Source organism: Prosopis cineraria, unplaced genomic scaffold (assembly GCF_029017545.1).
Source record: "Prosopis cineraria cultivar Desert tree isolate PC_DT_omini unplaced genomic scaffold, ASM2901754v1 PC3, whole genome shotgun sequence".
In the NCBI taxonomy this organism is placed as follows: Eukaryota; Viridiplantae; Streptophyta; class Magnoliopsida; order Fabales; family Fabaceae; genus Prosopis; species Prosopis cineraria.
The window spans coordinates 17,182,400-17,204,871 of NW_026555334.1; the positions used below are offsets into that span (position 1 = coordinate 17,182,400).

The 22,472-nt window shown below is 30.5% G+C and overlaps 1 protein-coding gene across 3 annotated transcripts; it reads right to left on the reverse strand.

Annotated features, from left to right (window-relative positions):
- Positions 1–828: 828 nt before the first annotated feature.
- On the reverse strand, positions 829–6,415 carry LOC129307392 (ankyrin repeat-containing protein At5g02620-like). 3 transcript variants are annotated; one of them, XM_054948333.1, is made up of 7 exons: positions 6,282–6,415; positions 5,960–6,046; positions 3,931–4,052; positions 2,866–3,348; positions 2,501–2,647; positions 1,609–2,030; positions 829–1,492 (listed from the first exon to the last, which is right to left on the reverse strand). In XM_054948333.1, exons 3-7 carry the CDS (start codon positions 4,046–4,048, stop codon positions 878–880), a joined length of 1,785 nt encoding a protein of 594 aa, XP_054804308.1. In that variant the 5' UTR covers positions 4,049–4,052; positions 5,960–6,046; positions 6,282–6,415; the 3' UTR covers positions 829–877. The 3 variants fall into 3 exon arrangements, with proteins under 3 accessions (XP_054804308.1, XP_054804309.1, XP_054804310.1); XM_054948334.1 differs by lacking the exons at positions 5,960–6,046; positions 6,282–6,415 and adding an exon at positions 5,565–5,583; XM_054948335.1 differs by lacking the exon at positions 3,931–4,052 and having other exon boundaries at positions 831–1,492.
- Positions 6,416–22,472: the final 16,057 nt, after the last annotated feature.

A 22,472-nucleotide genomic window follows, 5' to 3' on the forward strand; every position in this document is an offset into this window, starting at 1 on the left:
AGGAATGTTCAATCATAGTGGTTTTTTTTTTTTTTTTTTTTGAATCTTGGTCACCTACTAAGTACATAGGTACTGCTTTCAAGGGATCCCAAGAACTAAATACCAGGCTGTAGACTGTCTTGCTCTGGCTATAACGAACGAGATGTGCTCTTCATATTGGGCTCAATCAAAAGTCACCATCTCTCTAGCTCATCTTAGGTATCAAGTCCCTTACTTATCTAGGAATTTGGCTTGAGAGTTCTTGCTTCTGTTTCACACTTACATTTTTTGTTCACATTTATCTTTTGCTTTGTTCTTATTTCTTTTTGGTGTAATGCTAGTACCGTGAATACATGCTGTTTCTTTTTGAATGATAATTAAGTTTTCTAGCAAAAAAAAAAAATGGCTTTATTGGTACTATTGCTTGTGAACATGTCGAAAGCAAGCTTAATGATTGAATTGAAAACTCCCTTTGCTTAGCAATACGAATTAACAAAATAATATCTCAAAATGACTGAATATATCAAGGACAAATCACATTAAAATTGTGATAATACGTTATCATGTTTACCCGTGCTACTTTTGTAAATTAGTCGTTATATATATATATATATATATTTTATTTTATTAGTTAATTAGCTAAATATGCTTTTATGTATCAAAAGTTAATTGGTAGAGCTCATTGCTGTTACTATTTAGCCTTGTCATTGAGCAAATTATAGTTCTTAGTCAATTTTTCAAGCATCTGTCCTTAATTTTATCAAGTTGTTTGTCACAAAGGATGCACTTTTTATCCATTGCCAAATGAAAAACCAAAATATTATTTATATTAATTGCAAATTGACGTAAGATATACACATATACATCAGCTCTTGATTAGACGTTCTCTATGTTCTAGCTAGTAAAGCACATGTTTGCTTGGCCAGAACAAAGATCTTAAGTAAAATGTTGAGTAAATGGTATCATAAAAAAGTTTAAATTTTAGAATTAAAAAAATGACAATCGGCAAAATGGAAAGCATAGAAATGAAGCTAGGAACCCACTTTAACCCATGGCCATATGTCACGAAGAAAGCACTACTGAATGCTATCATCATGCTTGTTATGGAGACGAAGAGCATTACCAATCCAAATATCAGCTTAGAGGGCAGGGACTTGTAAAAGTCATACTCTGCATAACGTGAGATAAGAATAGACAAGAAAACAAGTATGGAGGATGAAGATGAGATCAATGCAATAGCATCTGATATTGCAAATATCATGAATGATCGTTCTCCCAAATAATTTGGAACTCTTGTATCATCGTTGGTGCCACCAGGTATGCTAAATCCGGCAGAAAACACTCCAGTTGCAATCAGAGTTGAAACAACCATACATGACTTAGTTGTTCTCTTCATCCATGACTCGGCATCTTTTTGTAATTCGGAGTGCTCCTTAGTGAATAACTCAGAAGGAGTTTCACCTTTTATATTTTTCATCTTTACAAATGATGGTGACATCATCTTCTTTACCTCCTGCCATATCAAATGGTTTTGTTCATGAATATAATTAATTTATTTATGTGTGTGTGTGTGTGTTATATAGCCATTAGATCATATTTGCCATTTCATAGACGCTAAGGAAGAAATACCTCAAACCATAATAATTCAAGCTTCATCTGAAAAGCAGCTCCGGAGACCAACTGAAGTCGATTGGTTGGTGCCAATTTTGCCGCCAAATGTAATATATTATTTCTGTCATCTGTGTCTCTGTATGACAATATGGTATCCTTGTTTGCACTTACTTCATGAATGAGATTGAAGACGTTAGCATGACGATATAAAACAGCAACATGAATTATACTTCGATTCTTATCGTCCAACTCCCATATTAAATCTGGGAATGACTTCAAAAGCTCATCTAAAAAGTCAAAGTTTCCAACTTTTGCAGCATCAAATAACAGTTGTGATGGTTGACTAATGATGTCTCTCATATGTAAATCTGAGTCTACTTGATTGAGAATTCCTCTCCACATGGAATCAACAAGTTGAAGCGCAACACCATGCATTATACCTAAGATATATAATTTGATGAATTGAGGAAGCCAAAGCTAAAGTTAGGAAACATATTGGGGGAGTCTATGATTTTAGTCATATTATACATTTTGGATATTAAAAAAACATGTTGATACATTGCAAGTTAAAACCAATAAATTGGTCTTCCTAAGAAGAACTCCCTCCAATCTTTAATAAAAGACACCTTTGCTTGGTTCTTAATATAAAATAACTTGTAAAGCCTGACGAAGCATTAATGAGTTTATCCCAAAAGTGCTCACATATCCAATTAATTCATTTGGATGGCATGTTTAACTTTAAGATTTAAAGATGAAGTTGATAATTTTAGTTAAGGCTAATTTAGGATTTCTATAGAAATGTTTTTTTTAAAAAAAAAAAAAATAGGACTCCTAACTAATTTTAACCATTTTTTAATCCATATGATTTAGTCAAAAGTGTTTTATAAATAGAATTGGAAGGAGTAATTACCTAAACTTGGAAGTTCACTTTGATGTTCTGCGCTATGACTTTCCAAATCTATCTCCTTCTGAGCCAAGATATGCAAACCTGTCATTCCATCCTCATCTGTTGCCATTGCAAGTTTAGGCCTTTCTCTCAGCATTTCCAATGCTAAATCTGTGAAATTTAAAGTAGTCTAGAAATGAAAATGTTAATTAAAAACATATTTTGTAACGCAGTTTAAGAAGTAACAGAGTTTTATATATAAAGCTCAAATACTTCACTAATTAAAAATGTTCTTTTCCATTTAATTTTGTTTCAAATCCTAAATCATGCTTCATCTATACTTCAATCATAACAAATGTATTTGTTATTTATAGGTAACATATACTTACCATAAATACCAGAGTCAATGCAAGTGAGGAACAACTTATTCCAGTCTGCTTCATCAAAAATTTCAGTAGTCATAGAGTATAGGTATCGTACCGTATCAGCTCTTCCTTGTAAAGCAGCAAAAAGAAGAGCCGTGAAACCATTTCTACCTCTAATTTTAGGCAAAGATGGATTTTTTTGCAGCATTAACTCAACAATCTCCATGTTTCCTGCTGCAGCAGCAAAGCAGAAGGCAGTGTTTCCCTTGTAGTCTTGTAAATCCAAATCCAAGTCACTCTCATTCATCAGGTTCACAAGCTCCTTCACAAAGTGAAAATGTCCTGCTCCTGCTGCTACATGAAGTACTGTTGGCCATTCCTTTGCTATAGCAGCATTCAGAAGCTTTGTATCTTGCATCAACATGGGCTTAGCCTTTTCCCAATTGCCTTCCAATGCATATTTGTATAGAGGCACACATAATCTCAGGAAGTTAATTCTAGCCTCCTCTGAAACAAAAGTGATTTAAACTAATTTTCATTCCATCTTGCATATCAATTTGTGAAATTCTCATACTAATTTTTTTTTTATGATATTTATTTATAGGCAAGGTTTCTTAAATATCAATCACTCGAATCTCCAATGAAAATACAACATGTGGACAAATAATAACGCTTCGGGAAACACATAATCATCTAGTTCTAATTTATAAACAAATATGTGTTTATTACGTTATTTTTATGAAATATCTAAGTCACAAAAATATTACCCAGACAATACAAAGAGATAAGAAAATCTATATTTGAAACATAAATAGAAAAAAATATGAGTGAAAATATGAGAAGTCTGTTGAACTTTGAAGTTAATAGGAATGCATAAATGTAAGAAGAACATGATTTAAAATTTATCATAAGATTAACGGTTAATTGATGACACGTATTAAGTTAATTTTTTTTTAATCATGGGAAAGTAATTAAGTTATTGAACTATAAAATTGAATCAAAAGTTAAGTAAAATTATGAGGAATAACAAAATAACTAAACATTAGTTTTATATTTGATTTTTTGAGAGATAATCAAGAGAGCAGTTACTTGTCTCTTCCAAAAGGTAAAGGGAAGGTGCCTTAAAAAAAGTTGATTGGACCCTCCGTAAATTGGTGTGATTAGGTCCTTCAGGAAGACTCACTGGCGCACAGCTTGAAGCATCCATTTATCTGTAAAAATCTTACGCATTCATTAATACGTCGCGTCACAAGTTGACTAGACATTATTTGTACAATTGCATTGATTGAGTAGCAGGATGTGAGTTTCCTATGAATGTTTGAAAAAAATAAATAAAAGCACTTAATCTTTTTTTCTTTTTGAGCAGATTACAAATACCTCTCTTAAATTATAGTCAAATTGAAGATATATCCCTTTATTTTCCAAAACTTATATTTAGTTACAGTTTTCTCACCATTAAAATATTATTCTCTTAGAGATTATAAAATACTTAATTTTATTAATTAAAATTATGTTAAAAATGTTTTTTTGAAAATATAATTTTTATTAAAATACTAATATTTTGATATTTACAAGTTAAATATCACATGTTTATATGAAAATCTTTAAGATTTACAAGTCAACATGTTTTGCGTGTAAATATAATTAAACTTGACATGTATATATATTTAATTATTAACCTTGTAAGATGTTGACTTGTAAATATAAAAAGTTTCAGTTGTTAATATTGATGATTTAGCTGTAAATCAGTAAATGTATGACATGTAAACGTTAAAATATAAATGTTTTTATAAATATTTTCAAAAAATAGTTTTGCTATCAACTTTGTCCGTTGACCATCAATGGTCACAAGCCATCAGTCAACGTTAGCTAGTGACGAACCAATGTTCGTGGGCGATCGGTCAACATTAGTCAAAGAGGATGAGTACAACGGCATTTGAATCTTTTTACAAAGAAAATTAATTGAGTTCTTTATCTGGAACTTATATGTAATTTTTTCCCTTATTTTAACTAAATTATGTATTTACGATTTAAGAAATTACTATATAAATAAGTTTACATCACTAAAAATATAAAATATGATACAAAATAAAAACATATGCATTAAAATTATTTTTGGTGACCTAAATAATTTTTTAACAACATTTATGTTAAACAAGAGTATTTTGGTCATATTAAAGGTTAATTATAGTTAGTTGTAAGGAAACGGAATCTTAAAAATAGAATTGTGATGTGTGCCGTGTGACTTTAAATTTTAAGGGAGTTCATATAGATTTTAAAAATAAAAAGAGCTCTCTATACTCTCTTTATTTAATATTATAAGATATTTTTAATTAATTTATACCTCCAATAAATTGGTTAATGTCATTTAAAATTACATACTATTTTCATGTGTTTATCATGATTTGTAAAATTGGACCGAACTGACCAATGATAAACTCACAAACGAACTGTGTGAGTGGTTCAAAATATCATTTAACCCGGTCTTTTTATTGAATCGAAGTGAACCAATTAACGCAGTAGCAACTTGATAAAACCTGGGTATAACCTAATGGGTTGATTAGGTTAGTTGAAGGAAATAAAAAAGAAGGAACGGAAAAGGAGAAAAGAAAGCCAGAGGAAGACTAGCGAAGATTGAAGATGAAGAAGCCTAGAAACTAAGAAAAAAATCCAAAAAATTAAAGAAGAATGAAAAGGAAAGAAAAAAACAAGAAGAAGATTACCAGAGTACGTACTGGAGACTTTTCAAAAGATTGAGAAGCAATTTTGCAGTACCTGTTTTACTTACAGATATAGATATATATCCTAATCAATCCTAATAAGAGAAAGAATGAAAACAGCAAACAACTTGATGAAGGACTAGAAGACCAAAAAATAAAGAAGCTAACTCAATATTTCAAGCGTGAGATATAAAGATGAAATGAAAAAAATGGGGGAGGAAGTAAATTCCTCCAACATACTGCAGAAGACCAGCCAAGCCTATAACATATAAAGATTGAATTATAAAAAAAATCATCGATTATTTTATGATAAAAATTTTATCTCTTCAGGTTAAAGAAACCTAAATAATATGACAAAAAATCAGTGAATTCTATGTAATAATAGCAATCCTCCATACCTACAATTTCGACTGAAACAAGAAAATTTCATCTCATAGGCATATTACCGAACCAGCTTCTAGAATCAAGCGGTTAGTATCCTGTTCCTGTGAAATGATAATAGAAAAATAATTTTTATTGAATTGCATTAATTTAATGACATTTAAATGATATGAATCATATTAATTCGAAGAGGAAAATGTAGGATGAACTGTGGAAACATATAACTGAGATATATTAAAAGAAATTAGCGTGTAAACACATAAGCAATACAGACACCGTTTATAGTGGAAGACGAAGTACTTGTCAATAAAGGATAGAGAAAGAAGACAGTTATTTTACCATGTGGAATCGCTTTACATGTTCTTTGCTTGTAGAGCGAGATTGCTTATTGATCCTTTTTTGTTGTGATCAAATTACTGTAACGAAGCTTCTGCAAAAGTAAAAGCCCTCAGGATGCTAAGAGGGATCGAGAAGGTCATAAATATAATGACTTTAACTAAGGAAATACCGACGTGTGAGAAAACCTAGACGAAGATTGTTCTTGTTAGTCAATGTAAATTATTAAGTCAATTCCAATAATTAAATCAAATATCACAGATAGAGAGACCAGCAACAGTTGCTTTCCATTCATTTGATGTTCTTTATATGGATGGACCCCATTCACTCATTAGCTTTCTATTTATGAAACCAAAAAAAAAAAAAATTGAGGTGATATGAATTGATTAATCAATTTCCTTTCCCTTGTTGAGTTTGATATTTTATAGAGAAGATTATTCGTAAAAGTATAGAAGTAACTAGACATATTTTTCTTTGCATTTTATGTAATTCATCGATTAATTGGTTTTGCGGTTTATGATTGGTAAAGAACATTAATATGCATTTATATTGATGGAACTTGGATATTGGTTGCACTTGACAAGCTAACCTAATTTAATTAGTCAATTAAATTGCAACTTGCATCGTGACCCAAAAAAAAAATTGCAACTTACATAGATTTCCTCCTATTAGAGGCAATCCTATTCAAGGTATGCTTAGGTATTAAATGTGAACCTCTCCCATTACAGATTTAAATTAACCTTGGTTTATCATATTATGAGGAATTAGCTCCTTCCACTAGACCTAATTCCTTTTTGTTCAAATATTTTATGCCAAAGTGCTATTTTGAATTTTTTTTTTTTTTACTTTTTATTGCATACATGTATTCTCTTATTAGAGGTAATCTTATTTAAAAAAATATTTTATTAAAGCATAGATATTTAATAGAGACAAAATTAAAAATTTACAAAAATTTTAGAGTTAATGAATTTATTTATTTTTAAAATTTTATAAAAAAATATTACTACAAGAGCTCTTGTCGTTGATTCTATCTGCAATGACAATAAAAGTCATCGTTAAAAGTTAAGAATCAATGGCGACAAATGTCATCATAGAAACCAAATATTAGTGATAATTATTTGGTCATCGCTCAATGTTAAATATTGTTGCTATAGAAACTACCAATCAGCAACAACTTTTTTGTCACCGTTAAAAAATAATATTGGTTTTACTTACCCATGTGGTGCCACATCACCCCCCACGTGGTAGCCCACCTCATACCATATGGCACCATGTCATCAATTTATATTTTTATTTCACACTTCCTTCAAAGTTTGAACCCATGACCTCCTCCTTTTGTATCCCACCATTTTACCACCGTGTTGTAATGAACCTATAGTTTATTATTGCTTAATAATATATATATATATATGTATTATTAAACTAGCAAACACATATATCTTAAATATTAAATGTTATAAAATATCATTACTATCATTAAATATTTTAATTTAATTCTTTTAATTTATTAAAATTGAAAATTATATTATTTATTTTGACTAAAGTAAACTACAAATATAGTTGATACAATATCATTTGTATTATTTATTTTAATTTTTTTACTTCTTGAGGTTATTATATTATCTATTTTGATACTCATATTTATAATTATAATATAAAAAATTATAATAATAAATAGTAAAAATATAGATGATTATACATTAGTTTATAATTATTTATTTTTCTAGCTTGTTTTATTTAAAATTTTTATTTTTACTTTTAATTAACAATAACTCTTAATTAATGTAATTGGCTTGTTTTTACATTAAATTTTTCCTTTTTAATTAGTTTTCATTTTTAAGTTAAAATTTTATAAGAAAATTATACACTATATTATCTTTTCTTTTATATTTATGTCACAAGATAGCACCAAATAAAAAAAAATCATACAGCATCACATACGTAGATATATTTCATATATTGTAAAAGTTAAAAGTAGAATTTTAAAATATCTTATTTTTCTTCTTTTCTTTTTTTTATTTCCTATTTCCTATCATTAGCCATTAAATTGAGAACATTTAAACCAGCATGAAGTTTTAAAGTTACTGATATTAAATATAGAATTTAAATTAAAAAATTAGATTAGATAAAATATCATTTTATGAATGAATAAATTTAAAATATCAATTTAATTATAAAAATAATTAATTATAAAGTTTTAACTATCACATGTCTAATTATTATAAATAAGTAGTGTTATTATTTAAAATATCAATTTAGTTATAAAACATTTGAAAATAGAGACTTATCACCACATTATATGCATTCTAAATTAAAATATCAAACCTTAGATTTTAGAATTAATTTATCACTTCACATAGGGGTATATATTAGTTAATTAAGTTAGATTTGGTATTAATTGACTAAAGTCAATTAATCAAACTAGCCTAAATAGTTAGACTAAATCAAACCAAACATTACTTAATAATAAAAATTGACGTAAAATAATATAGTTTGGCTTAATTCTTTACTCAAGCTCATTAGTATTAAATAATACCTTAACCTTATCTTAAAATAATTTTATTATTTTAAAGTTAGAATTTAACCATAAAATATATAAAATAAAAATCATTATGTTATTTTATATATTCATTATAAAATTACAATAATACAATAAAATTAATGTTTTAAAATATTAAATAAAATTAAACTTCCACTGGCGACTTTGAATGTCACCGCTGAAGTTATATTAAGGGTTTGTATCTGGATTAGTGGTTGTTGATTGTTTTTTGGGGCTTTGGTTGAATTATAGCCTCAAATGAAAGGTTTAAAGTTATGAGAATCTTATATGGGTCCTAATTAGATTAGTAGTAGAAGTTGTATAAAGCTTATAAAGGTCAGTTTGGACTTAAAATTGTCTAATGATAGAAGTTAGAAATTTAAGTTAGTCTATTTGTATTATCAAGTACTTATGTTAATTAGGAAAACTAACATACAGTGCTTAATCTTGTAAATTGACATATCTCAAGTGTTTATTTAGTAGGTGAAAGTACAAAGAGCGATAGATACCATAAGTAACCCTTATATCTAAAAGGTTGAGTTAACTAGATAATTCATATTTTTTATTATCTTGTTTGGCTGTTTACAAGTTATATTAAATATGATATTACATGTTGTGTGATTTAGAACTTGAAAAGTGAGGACAAGAAGAAGATTTTTTAGAAAATATTATATATTTAATTAATTCTATTTATAATTCAAACTAAATAATGAAGAAATGTGAATATGACAAAGTGTGTTAAATGCATTGTGTGTTAAAATTTAATCATGATAGCAAGGGTGAGAGTTCACCATAGGTGGAGTAATGTTGAAGTCTATATGGTCGAGCTAGCACCATGGAACATTTGATGTAGTGAAAATGTTATGGATTATTCTCATGGGACATTCAAGTAGTCATAATATGAATATTGCTCCTTATTAACCAAAAGAGTATGGTATTAGAGTAAACAACACCCCCAATTATATGCGTAATAAGGGGAGTCTATAGTTTAAAAATAGGATACAATAATGCCTTTGGCTGCGCAGTTCTACAATGGAAGGTGAGCTCAGATTAACTTAATTTTTACATCCTTCCTTGCTTATGTTGTGCATACAAACTTATTATTTTGAGTCTAAAAATGTTTTGAAGAGTTTTTAGGGTCCCAAACATGTTCAAAAGCTTTATTTTCTATGTCTAAGGTAAATTTAGGGATTGACGACTCCTAATTACCATTATGTGTTATAACCCATAGTAAAATTCATGGCAATATCAATGTAGACATTACACCTTAGGTGTGAATAATTTTGCAAGAAAAATCACCTATTTGCCTTGACTAAGTCAAGAAAAAAAAAGAATGAAGGAAAGAGAAAGGTATTTGCATGTGATGGAGGTAACCAGCTGAGCTCTTGCGATTGTCTTTAGAAAAGTGAGCTGGTAGGATCATTTTATAGCTAACTGCTTGTTTGGGATTTGAATTTAGTTGGCTTAAACTATAGTTTGTAGTCTTAAAAGCTAGTTAGAGGCAAGTAAATATGCTTGGGTAAGAATAATTAGCAAATGAGCTTTTCTTTCCCAACTATAGATAAAGCCAAAAGCTAGACTTTGAAGTTTCTAGATTAATTACATTGAAATCTAACTGTTAGTAGCATTTAATGCATGTTAAATTTATTGAATAGAGTATTTATCCTTTGACATATTTCCTTTTGAAATATAATATTTTCTTATTTATAATTTCAATATTTTTATTATTTGTACTCTATATATGTATTCTTTAAATAAATCTAATTAATTAAGGTTTTAGTTATTTAAAAATATTTTCTATATTAATACATTAACTCTTTTATTTTTAGAAGTATAATTTTAATATTTTTTCCTTGAGTTTATCAAATTGCATACTTATATATATATATATATATTAGTGAGAGAGAGAGAGAGAGAGCTTATGTCCTTTTTAGCTTTTTTACCAACCTATGTCCTATTTTATTATTATATATTTAATTTTTTTAATCATATATTATCTAATTAAGTTTCAGTTTGTCAAATCGACATTTTACAAAAGAGTATACAAATATAAATCACATTATGATAACTGACTTTTAATCTAACTTTAGTTTGCAAATTGTAAGTTATACAAAATGAATTTCTACAAACATTAATCCAAAAAAGTTGTAAGTTTGTTCAATGTCTGTGACTATATGGTTTCATCATAGAAGAAAGCCCAACTTTGACCTTTAGTTTAATGTTATTGTGACCATGTTGAATTAGGTAAATGATGATATTGGTTTGCATGTATTCCCTTTTAATTATTTAATTTGGTCTTTTATTGTTTAATTTGTTAATAGAATAACGTCATCTCTCTTTCTCTCTTTATGCTATGCATATATCAATTATGGGTGGTCTCTCTTTTACTCTTTATTAGTTATATTGTTATATGTGGTCACTAGCCTTGCATTTGTAATGGTGTACTCAAAAGTTTAGTGTTACTTGGTTGAATTGATAAATATGTTATGAAATGATAAGATATGTCATTAATAGCTTAAGATTCAGTTGTCAATATGTTATAGGTAGTTACCAATATGTTGTATGTGGTACAGATTGAAATGAAAGATGGTTATTAGTTCTAGAAAACATCTATTATGCTTTTTTCATATGAGGAAAAATTTGAAGATGCTGCTCAAGGTAGTAAGTAATATATGGGGGAGTATAAGAATAAGAACAATGAAGGAAGGGACAATATATGAAAAGTTGACAGGAATGTTATCTTCAATTATGTGTGAAAGAAATGGAAGATGAAATTCACAGTAAACATTAACAGAAGAGCACTTTCAAATTTTTATATCTAATTTTGAAAATACACATGCTCCTACTAGCTAATTTACTACTTATGCATTTATTCTTAGGAGTGAATACTTATTCCTTACTTTGATGTTATTGAGCTTGAGACTACTATCTTCCTTCTTTAAAAAAAACTACACTAGAGCTCTAAAAATCACACAATTCAAAAAAACTAAGTGTGGTTAAGGAGTTGATCCTCTAACCAAATTAGGAAACAAATTATTTAAACCATTAAACAGATATACTATCATGAAATAAACATTTAGAACCTTTAAAAAAATTATAGGTTCTACTCATAGCGCACAGAAGAAAGCTAGGTGAAAGTGGGACAAAAAGATGCTGTCATGACAGTATTAAATTACTGTCATAACAGCCCTTTTAGGCCCACTTTTGGAAGGCGCTTTTTTGTCATTCGGTCCCCAATCGAAAAAATTTTAAAGCTCACATGTCATTTGTAATGATTACTAGTAGTGCACCAAATTTCAAAAAGATCTAATAGTCAGATTAAAAATTGGACACGTTACAAATTTGTCATTTTTTGCTGTCATGACAGCACATTCAGACTAACTTTTAAAGTGCACTGTTTCATCATCTGACCTCCGATCAGGAAAAATCTAAAGCCCACACGTCACATTCAAAGGTTACTACAAGTGTACCAAATTTCAAAAAGATCCAACAGTCATATTAGAATTTAGACACTCGACAAGATTGGATAAAGTTGCTATCGTGACAGCACTTCTGAACCAACTTTCAAAGTGCACAATTTCATCATTTAACCTCCGATCAGAGCGACTCTAAAGCTCACATGTCACTTTTAAAGAGTACTATTAGCATATTAAATTTTAAAAAGATCCAATAGTTGGATTGAAATTCGTGCTTGTTGCTACATTAACATTGTTGCTATGACAGCACTTTTGCTGTCATGACAACTCCTCCAGACCAAATTCTGGAGTGCGCTATTTTTTCATCCGGTATTCGATCAATGTAATTCCAAAGTCCACACAAATCTTATAAAAAGTTTTATTGTGACCCAAATTTTAGAGAAATCCAACGGTCGGATTAAAATTTGGACACCCAAATGTAAAAGTGCAGTGTTTTAGTAAAAACTATTTTCAAAATTATCCAAATATCATCCTAAAGGTCACAAACTTGTGAAAAGGCTTTGCACACGTCAAATAAGACTAGGAGTACATGATATAATATTTAAATGATGGAAAAACCCCTTATATCAAAATTTGACCACTTGGGTATCATTTTTCAAAATGGAATTTATGCCCCCAAAATTTACAAATCACACAAGAGTGGCAAAAAACCATTCCAAATATCATATACACATATGAATACACATGCTAAACATTTCCACTTGGCTCAGAGATTTCCGTGGGGCCTACATACCCACTCCCTCTATCCAAGGTGTATGTCTGCCTTTAATATTGCAATGCAACCACTTTGCAATTGCGGGTAGAATTACATATATTCATATATATACACAAAAATAAACATTTGATTGTAGTGGAAACTTGGTCTATCAAATTAATCCATCAAAACCACACATCATAACCTAGTTTCCTAAACATAAGTTTACAAGCAGCAAAAATTCATACACAAGCACACAATCCACACATATTCATATATCTGCATAGTTACATCCTATTGGCACCCTAATCCTAAATACATTACACTATACTTTCTCAAAAGAAAGGGGTTGTAGATCTTTACAATCCACAAGCAAACCCCTAGCTAAGCTCTTTTTCCCGTCCACTACGGGATCCTTTACTTAGACCTGTAAATATTATAAAGAAAGGGGTCAGACAACTATAGTCTTAGTAATAGAGAAATCGATATTCCTTATTACAAGGAAAGCCATAGTTAAGTAAATAAATAATAGATTCAAAATAACATATAATAAATTAATTAAAATACTTGAATGCATGAGATAGGTCGATATAGCCTTTCCTGACCAACAGAATGCCCCCGGGTACTATTTAGCTTGTAGGTAAACCTTGTACCCACTGTACCTCCACAGGCACAACATATAAACCAAGGCATGATCTAATCCACCGAACAGCTTGTGCCCCTTCGACGTGAATCCTGAGCAATCAAAGCTAACTCCCTCCCAGAGCCAGCCCGACTTACTCTCCATGTAAGGGCTACCTTTGCCTAGGCACTTAACCTCACACTTCATATGCTGGATTCCCTCTCCCGCTGAAAGGTTTTGAACGCTCAATCCATTAACCACTTTAGTGTACTAAGCTCACAATACGAAAGGCAACATTGAGTACTGACAGTGAGCCATAGATCATCACAAGACCACATCTCCCTATTAGTGAACTCGCACTGAGATCATGTCTCATACCCTTTTCTACCTTTCCTGAGTATTGACCACTTCAACACTTAAGGCAGTATAGCACTCATAATTCATCTCTTAAGTGGTTCCTTAGCCTTTCTAAGGTACCAAACCTAATTGCACTCCCTAAGTGCAACTCGTCGTTTTTATGACCATAATGCATGCTAATAATCTTATTTTCATAAATAATGTCATTATTAAATAGATAGTTAACACAGATGAATTATTATTAAAGTAATATCCCATAAACCCTTATAAAACACATTTTATTTACATTCAATTATTTAAAATATGTAATGCATGCTAAATAATATTATCTACTCAAAAATAGCTAAACAAAGCAATAAGAAATATAAATTCCCTTGTTGCATCAACCTTTTAGTACTAAAACAATTCCCCTTATATAAAATAAGACTTGGCTTGTTCCTTAACTTCTCAATAAATTCCACCAATAATTCCCTACAACATATAAGTAATCCACATCACTTTTCATAGCAAATAGCATAAAAGAAGACTATAACTCATATCGTACAACTTGGATCAATGAGTCATAATCCATCTCGATGGTCTATATATTAAACCAACTATTCTCATATTACCACTTAACCACCAAAATTATTTATTAGCCACCATTAGGCAAATTTTCAAACCATATAATTTAAATCTTATTGGGTTCAAATAGCATAATTATAACCAAATAAATAGGCTCAAACTATTGAAGAGTGAAATCTAATCTCTTAGGGTTTGAATTTATGCCCAAAACCCCTCTTTTCATCCAATTGCCTACTTAAAATATTAGAGCACCATATAGAAACTCAAAACAACCTCCACAGGACTAAAGGAAACCAAAGCTAACATTTTGCATATTTTTGATGCAAAATTCAGATGTACACCATTTCCACATTTGATATGCAATTGGGATAGTTCAAATGCTCACACTAAGCTTGTTTTAAAATCCAACTAATAACACTAGTTTCATTTTAATCCAATATTTCTTTCAAAAATTGGATATTCAAGTGCATTTTGATCATTTTATGCCAAAATTTTGCCAGTCAAGCGTCTCAATTTAAAACCAAATGTCATTAGCCACTTTTTGGGCTTTGACCATATCCAAATGGACAATACATACCTGATTGACCATACACATGCACAACATGACACACATACACACATTTAGTTTGTAAATTGCCTATATAACACTTTTGGGCCAAATTGCATTTCTCATTTTAAGCTCATACAAGGCCAAATCATCACATACTCTTCCAGTACTTCTCATATCAACACATATTCACAATTATCCACTAGCCCACTCAATTATTTCACATTGACACATATATAAAGGGCTATGGAGTTCAAAATCACCAAAACAACATATTCAACACATTGTGCACATGTTTGAATCTTAGGGAAACTTATACGCAAGTTCATAACTAATAATTTACATGTTCATTATACCAATTCTTACAAAGACTTAGACAAGAGATGTCGACTCAACCTATGTCCTTTCCTTTTGGTCCACTAGTGCTGGAATTAAAAAATATAAATAACTACGGGTGATATAAAAGTCTCAGTAACCATTATAGTTTGTTAAATGTCTATTATCACAAATAACCATACTAAAGTGACAAAACTAAATTAATATCAAATATATGGCAAAGTATAAAAAAAATCTCATCTTTTCAAAATATTTCCACATAAATACATACTAGCATGATCATCTAGCTATTAAATGTCCCACGCTTCCCGACATGAAACCATAGGCTCTTTTGGATCAACCACTTACTGACCTGAGCACGCTTTTGGTGGTAGAAATACCCAGCCAAAGGTAATCTAACTGACCTACGAACTATGGTTTTCCCTCTTCACACCTTTATGATAGAGGCATCGTTGACTCCTAACTATACCCTAACAGGCACTAGGGAGTTTCCAAATTGCTCGAATGTCCCATGATAACAGTCCTATAATATGATGTACCGGATTACCTATGGTAGCACCCTATATAATGCTGCACTAGATGTCCCATGGTGCCAATCCCACCATATGAATTTTTCACTCACTTCTCCACACACACATCCCCACATATCCTAAGTGAACTCCTACCAGCTATGATCATGCTCTTTTCAAAATTTCCATTGCTCTCACATTTCTATAACATATAATCTCATAACACATATATATAAATATATATCAATTGAGGTCAGTAACCTTTCACATTTCATTTCACAAATCAATTTTCATGCTAAAATCTTTTTACAAGATCAAGTTACACATAAAACTCATAAAACAACAAATTTCTCATATTATATTTACTTCTACACTGTTATAATAGTTAATAAATACAATAATCTATATAGTTACCTCAACCCTTTTGTCCGATAGAAAGGGTTACCTATGAAACTTCCTTACTCAAATCTCTCTCCACTTATCTATGAGTCACACACTAAAATCTACACAAAATTGACTTTTAAGTCAATTTAACTATTGACAAAAAGTGCCAATTATCATAATTAAGCACCTAATCGCTATTAATTCCACAATTCAGACTCGATTACGCATATCACAACTAATTACCCCTCATTACCAGCTTTAACACTTACCTAGCCAAATTTCTCTCACTACTCTCTCTAGATTAGATCAAATTGTACCTACAGCTTCAAAGCTTTATCGTTCTAACTCAAACCAATCACAAAGTACTAGTTTAGTTCTGGAGAACCTTTCTATTACTATAGGGTAAGAAATTAATTCCTTAAAACTTCCAAATTTAATTTCTCAATAGTTAAAATTAAGAGAAAATATGGTAGAATTAGAGGTTAAGGTGGTACAAGACTTACTCGATAAGTAACAGGTCAGAAATGTCACTTTTGCTCCTGAAAATCAAAGCCCTAGCAATTGTTCTTCTCTTTTCCATGCTAGAATCCTTCTTTCTTGTTCTTCCCTTTTGTTTCACGTGCTGGACACGTCCCAACTTATTACCATCATGACTTTAACTTTCACATTTATTATCTATTGTTTACCATTTAGCTAAATGTCATTCATAACTTTAAACATTCATTCATAACTTTAACTTTACATTTTCACTTGGACATTAGAATTTATTGCCTCATCTTAATATTTTCATACAAGGAAAGTAGACTTAACTCATCATTCATATGAACTAGCAAAATCTGAATTGAATTCATCATAACTAAAATATAGGCACAACTTTAAGTCATCTTTAACATAACATAAACATACCAACATTTAACATAGAGATCATAATATGGAATCATATAATGATACTATTGAACACATCTGTATTACCTACTCATCTTATCCAAATCATCCTCTATCCTTTCAAGATACTTAACATAATCATTGTCATTATTGTTGACATCATCAATATGAAGTAGGTATAAGACCCTTAAAGCTTTAGTTTTTTTAACATATTTCTCCTCATCAAGCTTTAATAAATACTTATCCCAAAATTTTATTACCTCTAGCTTGTCACAGAAAATCTCTAGACTACTTTCTAGAATATCCTTTCTAACTTGAACACGTTTATTACCCATAAAAAGATACAACAATGATTAAAACTATTTATACTTATAAAATCACATCATACAAGGGCTCTTTTATTCCAACTACCTAGTAAGATCCATGAGCAAATCATATTGATTTGTACAGTCAATAATGGCTAGTATATTTAATTCCATGAATATGTGCCTTAAATTTCTTCTACTTTGTGATCTTAAAAGAACTCAAGTAACCCTAAGGTCCTTGATACTTTGCTAGATATGTGTTTTGATCTCTTCTTTCTTTAATAAAGTTAAGGAACTTAATTTCCTCTCTAACTCATTAACGTCTAGTACTCTTTTACTTTTCACATCTCCATAGCGAGATCAGTTACATTGTCTCCTCTTAAAAGGAGTTCTCATAACATTAGATTTTGAGAAAGTCCTTACCAAACATAATTGAGTTCCTATGCCTCTTACTCTTGACATATCTTTAACAAAAATCTCAACACCTACTCTAACAAGCTTTACTAACCTTATTGGTATTAGCTTCAACTTTCTAACAATGCTCCTTGTCTTAGGTCTTCCTATAGAAGAACCTCCCTACCTTACATAACCCCTATCAATTTGTTCCTATAATCACCTATAGCTTGCAGTACTAGTTTATTCTCATCTCTATAATAAGTTGCAGGAAACATAATCAGTTACTACACTAAACTTAGGGAACTTATGTAAACTTTACTTTTTTAATAGAGGCATATCTGACTTTGTGACTCATTTGAACAATAGACACTAAACTTTTAACTTTAAGACATTTTTAGAGTTAGTACTTCTTAATACTTCTATCCTTTACTAACCTAATCAAAACAACGGTCTTAGCTATTTACCAGAACTGCACTCCAATACTATAAATGCCACATCTTACCTTTTATACTCTAAGTATGCCATTAAACAATGGGAGGTTACTAAAAGAGCATTTACAAGCATACGCAGTGGAATTCTTTAAAATAAACTTCTTGCTTATTTTCTCTTTAAAATCACACTCTTCTATTTCTAGATTAATTAAAACTCTTCTTTACCTATTTTGTAACACGACATACATAAGGAAGATAGACCAAGAGGATTAATCACTATCTAGCTCAGGATAAATTTTTAAAAAGAACTATTCTTTTGCACATGACCATATCCTTTAAGCCTCAATAAGATTTCTATCCTTATCTTTCTTAGCTCTTTCTTTCTTAATTTCACATCACCACCGTACACTTTTACCCTCTGATAACATTATAGTGTACTTATGTTCATTAATACATTCATTAATAAATCTCATAACATCTTTATGCCATAACCCATATGGCACCTTAGTGTCTAGAAGATAGGTGGAGTAAGTGTCCTGTTACTACAACAAACTTAGCCAATAGTAAACTTCTATTTTCTTAAAAGCCACCCAACTTATGCCTCAGTATTTTCTTTATTAATCCCATTGGTGCCTAAAAGGTTGGTCAAAGGGGATGAGATTCGAGGGAATCTCAATATCAAACTATATAACTCAAGTAGTTAAAGCATGACATACTTTTCATAAACATTCAAAGCCATGTAGATAAACATCATAATCATAGCATGAAAAATCACATTGGCTAAGTAATCCAACATAACATCATCATCATAAACATCATAAACATTTTTGAATTTAATATTCATAATCATACATGGCAAATGTATCATCTTATAACATATTCATGAAATAAATATAAGAGTTTCATAATAGTTTGCTACCTGTCTCAACTACTTCCTCTTAAGCCTCAGACATTGGGGCATGTTCATAAGTATCAAGTCTTATAATAGGAATTTAATACTAGGGTTAATATTAACATAAAATTTCTTTAGTAATTAAAGAATGCACCCTGGTCTACCCCTATTTAACTTAGGGACTAAATTAGGTTACCTATATTGGCATATGGACACTTGACTATATCATAAAAGTAAGCATGACATTACAACTTTGACTCTAAATGGAAATTGACTTTGCATCACATGGCTTTATGGGAGACTTCTCTCTCAACCTATAACCTTATTAAAATTTTATTACATGCCTTTCAAGCTTGTTATGCTCTAGGTGATTGAATTAGGTATCATTCATTAACATCCCACAATCCAATAACATATAAGCAACTTATATACATTCTTTAACATAGACAAATCTTGAGAAATCATAAATTTGTCCTTATGCTCTCAGCCAATTACTTATTCCTTGGGCCTCTTAGAGCTTTAATAGGACTCATTTATTATTTTGCATGCATTACATAACTTTCAAAGCCATGGAAAGATAAACTTTAATCTCCTATAATTAGTGCACATACTTGCCTAACTTCCCTAAGCCTCTGCAATACCATTCATAAGGTTGCATAACTTAACTTTACTATAGAACCTTTATGACTAGGTGTCCTTAGATCATTGACCTCAAAGGGAACTTCGTCTTGACTTCTTTGCTCATCAAGACTAGCTTTAGGTAGTAGTTGTGCCCTTAAATTCAAGCTTAATCTAGTCTCAATCATGGAACATAAGGTCCATTAACTTTGGACTTGTATATTCTCAAGTTTCTACCTAATTAATTTATATTCCAGAATCATATATTAAATTTGAAAAATCATAACTAATTCTAGAAAAATCATTTAGATATGATGTAGGTCTCGAATTAAACCTTGGGAAGTCCTATTTAAAATAAAATAATTTCTAAGAGACCTTTTGCACCATAGACAACCCATAAACTTAAGAATTACACTATTCTAGATTTGCCCTTACATTTTCTAGATTTCAAACCCCAACTTTAAAAATTCATAACTTATTCATTAAAAATAGTATGAGAATGGTTATGGTGTCCAAGTAAACTTCTTGACCTAAATTATATGGGAAAAATATAAAGTGGACAATCCATCACACATATGTTTCCAGAATCACACACAAACTTCATTATTACAGAATCTCTTCACGTCATTTCCAGATTTTTAGCCTTAATTTATAAAATTCAAACTAATTCTGTACATCTTTGATTTGGGTAAAACAAGACTCATTTTAAATCTATTAGTATCCTAAATTTGGTGGTCATATTCAAATTAAAAATTTCAAAAACTACCACAAAATAAGACAAACTTGAATCTAAATAGTGATGAACTTGTGTTTAAATCTCATATATTAACTTAGGGTTCAAATTTCATACATGCCCTTGGATACTTCCAACCTTAAATACATGCATGTATCACCATTAAACAGCACTTTCCAAGGTTCCAAAACTTTAATCCAGTCCAAAAAATAACCTAGAAATTCGGACAGCATAACACCCAAGACAAAACCCAAATGCAAGCTTCTAATATTATGGTTTCCATCAAGATTCTCAATAAGCAATGCCATATACATCTTAAACACATATTTTTCTATCATTTCCACACACAAACCCATGTTTAACATGAACAAGAAAGAGATCAAGCTAGCAAAACTCACACACAAGCTTGGAAACTAAGAGAAAGTGGAAGAAAACTTGAAGAAATCATGATTTACCTTTGAGATTTGGCTTGAAGCTTTGAGATCTCCCTCTTCCTCTTCTCCTTCTCTCTAAAAATCTCTCTTCCTCTCTCTCTAAGGTACTGGGTGAAATTTTAGAATGGAGAGGAAAGAAGAAGTGGTCTTCTATTTAAAACATAAGGCTTCCTTTATAAGACTCATTAATGGCATGCTTGGTAATTTGGCTTGCATGATGTCTACTTTTAATCATTTTTTCCACTTGCTTTAATTTAATTCAAATATGAATTTTGAATCATCTTTACTCATGTGATGACAAGTGGCATGATCTTATATTAGGTGTGAGGCTCACTTTAACTTCTTGGCACACTTTTCAAGTATGGGGCTGATTGTCATATTTTGCTGGATTCATTAGGAATCGTGCCCACCGGATGCATGCTTTTGCACATACTTACATAAAATTTGATCCAGATAGTTTTTTTGGACATTTTACTCAAGATGTACCTTGCCTCATTTTCCATGCCAAAATACTATACTTGTGTAAGCCCCTATTGGATTTGGACACTCATAAAACATGTCCTTGATTTATGCATATTAAAATAACATTTGTTTCTCCTTACTCATGCACATAAATACTTTTCTCTTTACATCCTAAAACATGCATAAATTCTCATCTCTCATTGCTCATTAATTCCTTGACTCGTAAAGCATACACTCTAATTTTACTTATCTTTATATATACTGGAGGCTTCTCATAAGACATGCAGTTGCTTGTAACTTACTTTATGACATAGAACACCATAGTTAGGCATGTTTATGCCTTACTCTGATGCATTAAATGTAGGATGTTACATTTTTCCCCTTAAAAATAAATTTCATCCTTAAAATTTAAGTCATACGTCATAGGGACAGCTCTGGATACTTGCTCTTCACACTTGCTTTTATTTCCTAGGAAGCCTCTTCTAAACCTAGGCTCATTCTAGATGAGTTTCACCTATAAATTTCTCTTATCTATGAGTTGTGTTAACCTTTGGTTAACTATCTATTCTAGCGTAACCTCACAAGAGATGTTATCTTTTACTTTTCTTTTCTTATGTTTTAGAACATGAGAGCCATCTAGCTAGTACTTTATTATATGGAATACATAAAATACATCATGTAACTAGCAGATGCCAAGTGAAAGAGCTATCCAATAAGCTACTAGACCTTCTTGGTAAAAAATGAAACCAAGCATGTACCTTAGGCCATTAATTCCCTCATTGTATAGCTGTTAAGAGACAAAGCAACTAACGGGTGAGAACTTTTTGAGAGGTTTTCTTAGTGGCTGATAATGAACTTGGTGACTAGTGAGATAGGAAGATGAGAGAGAAAGATCTCGATATGAGTATTGGTATAGTTATTCGGCTTCGTATGGCAGTTACATAGTGGGCCCTCATTGTTTTCAAATTAGGGTCATTTTAGTAAATTGTTAAAATACCTAAATTAATCAT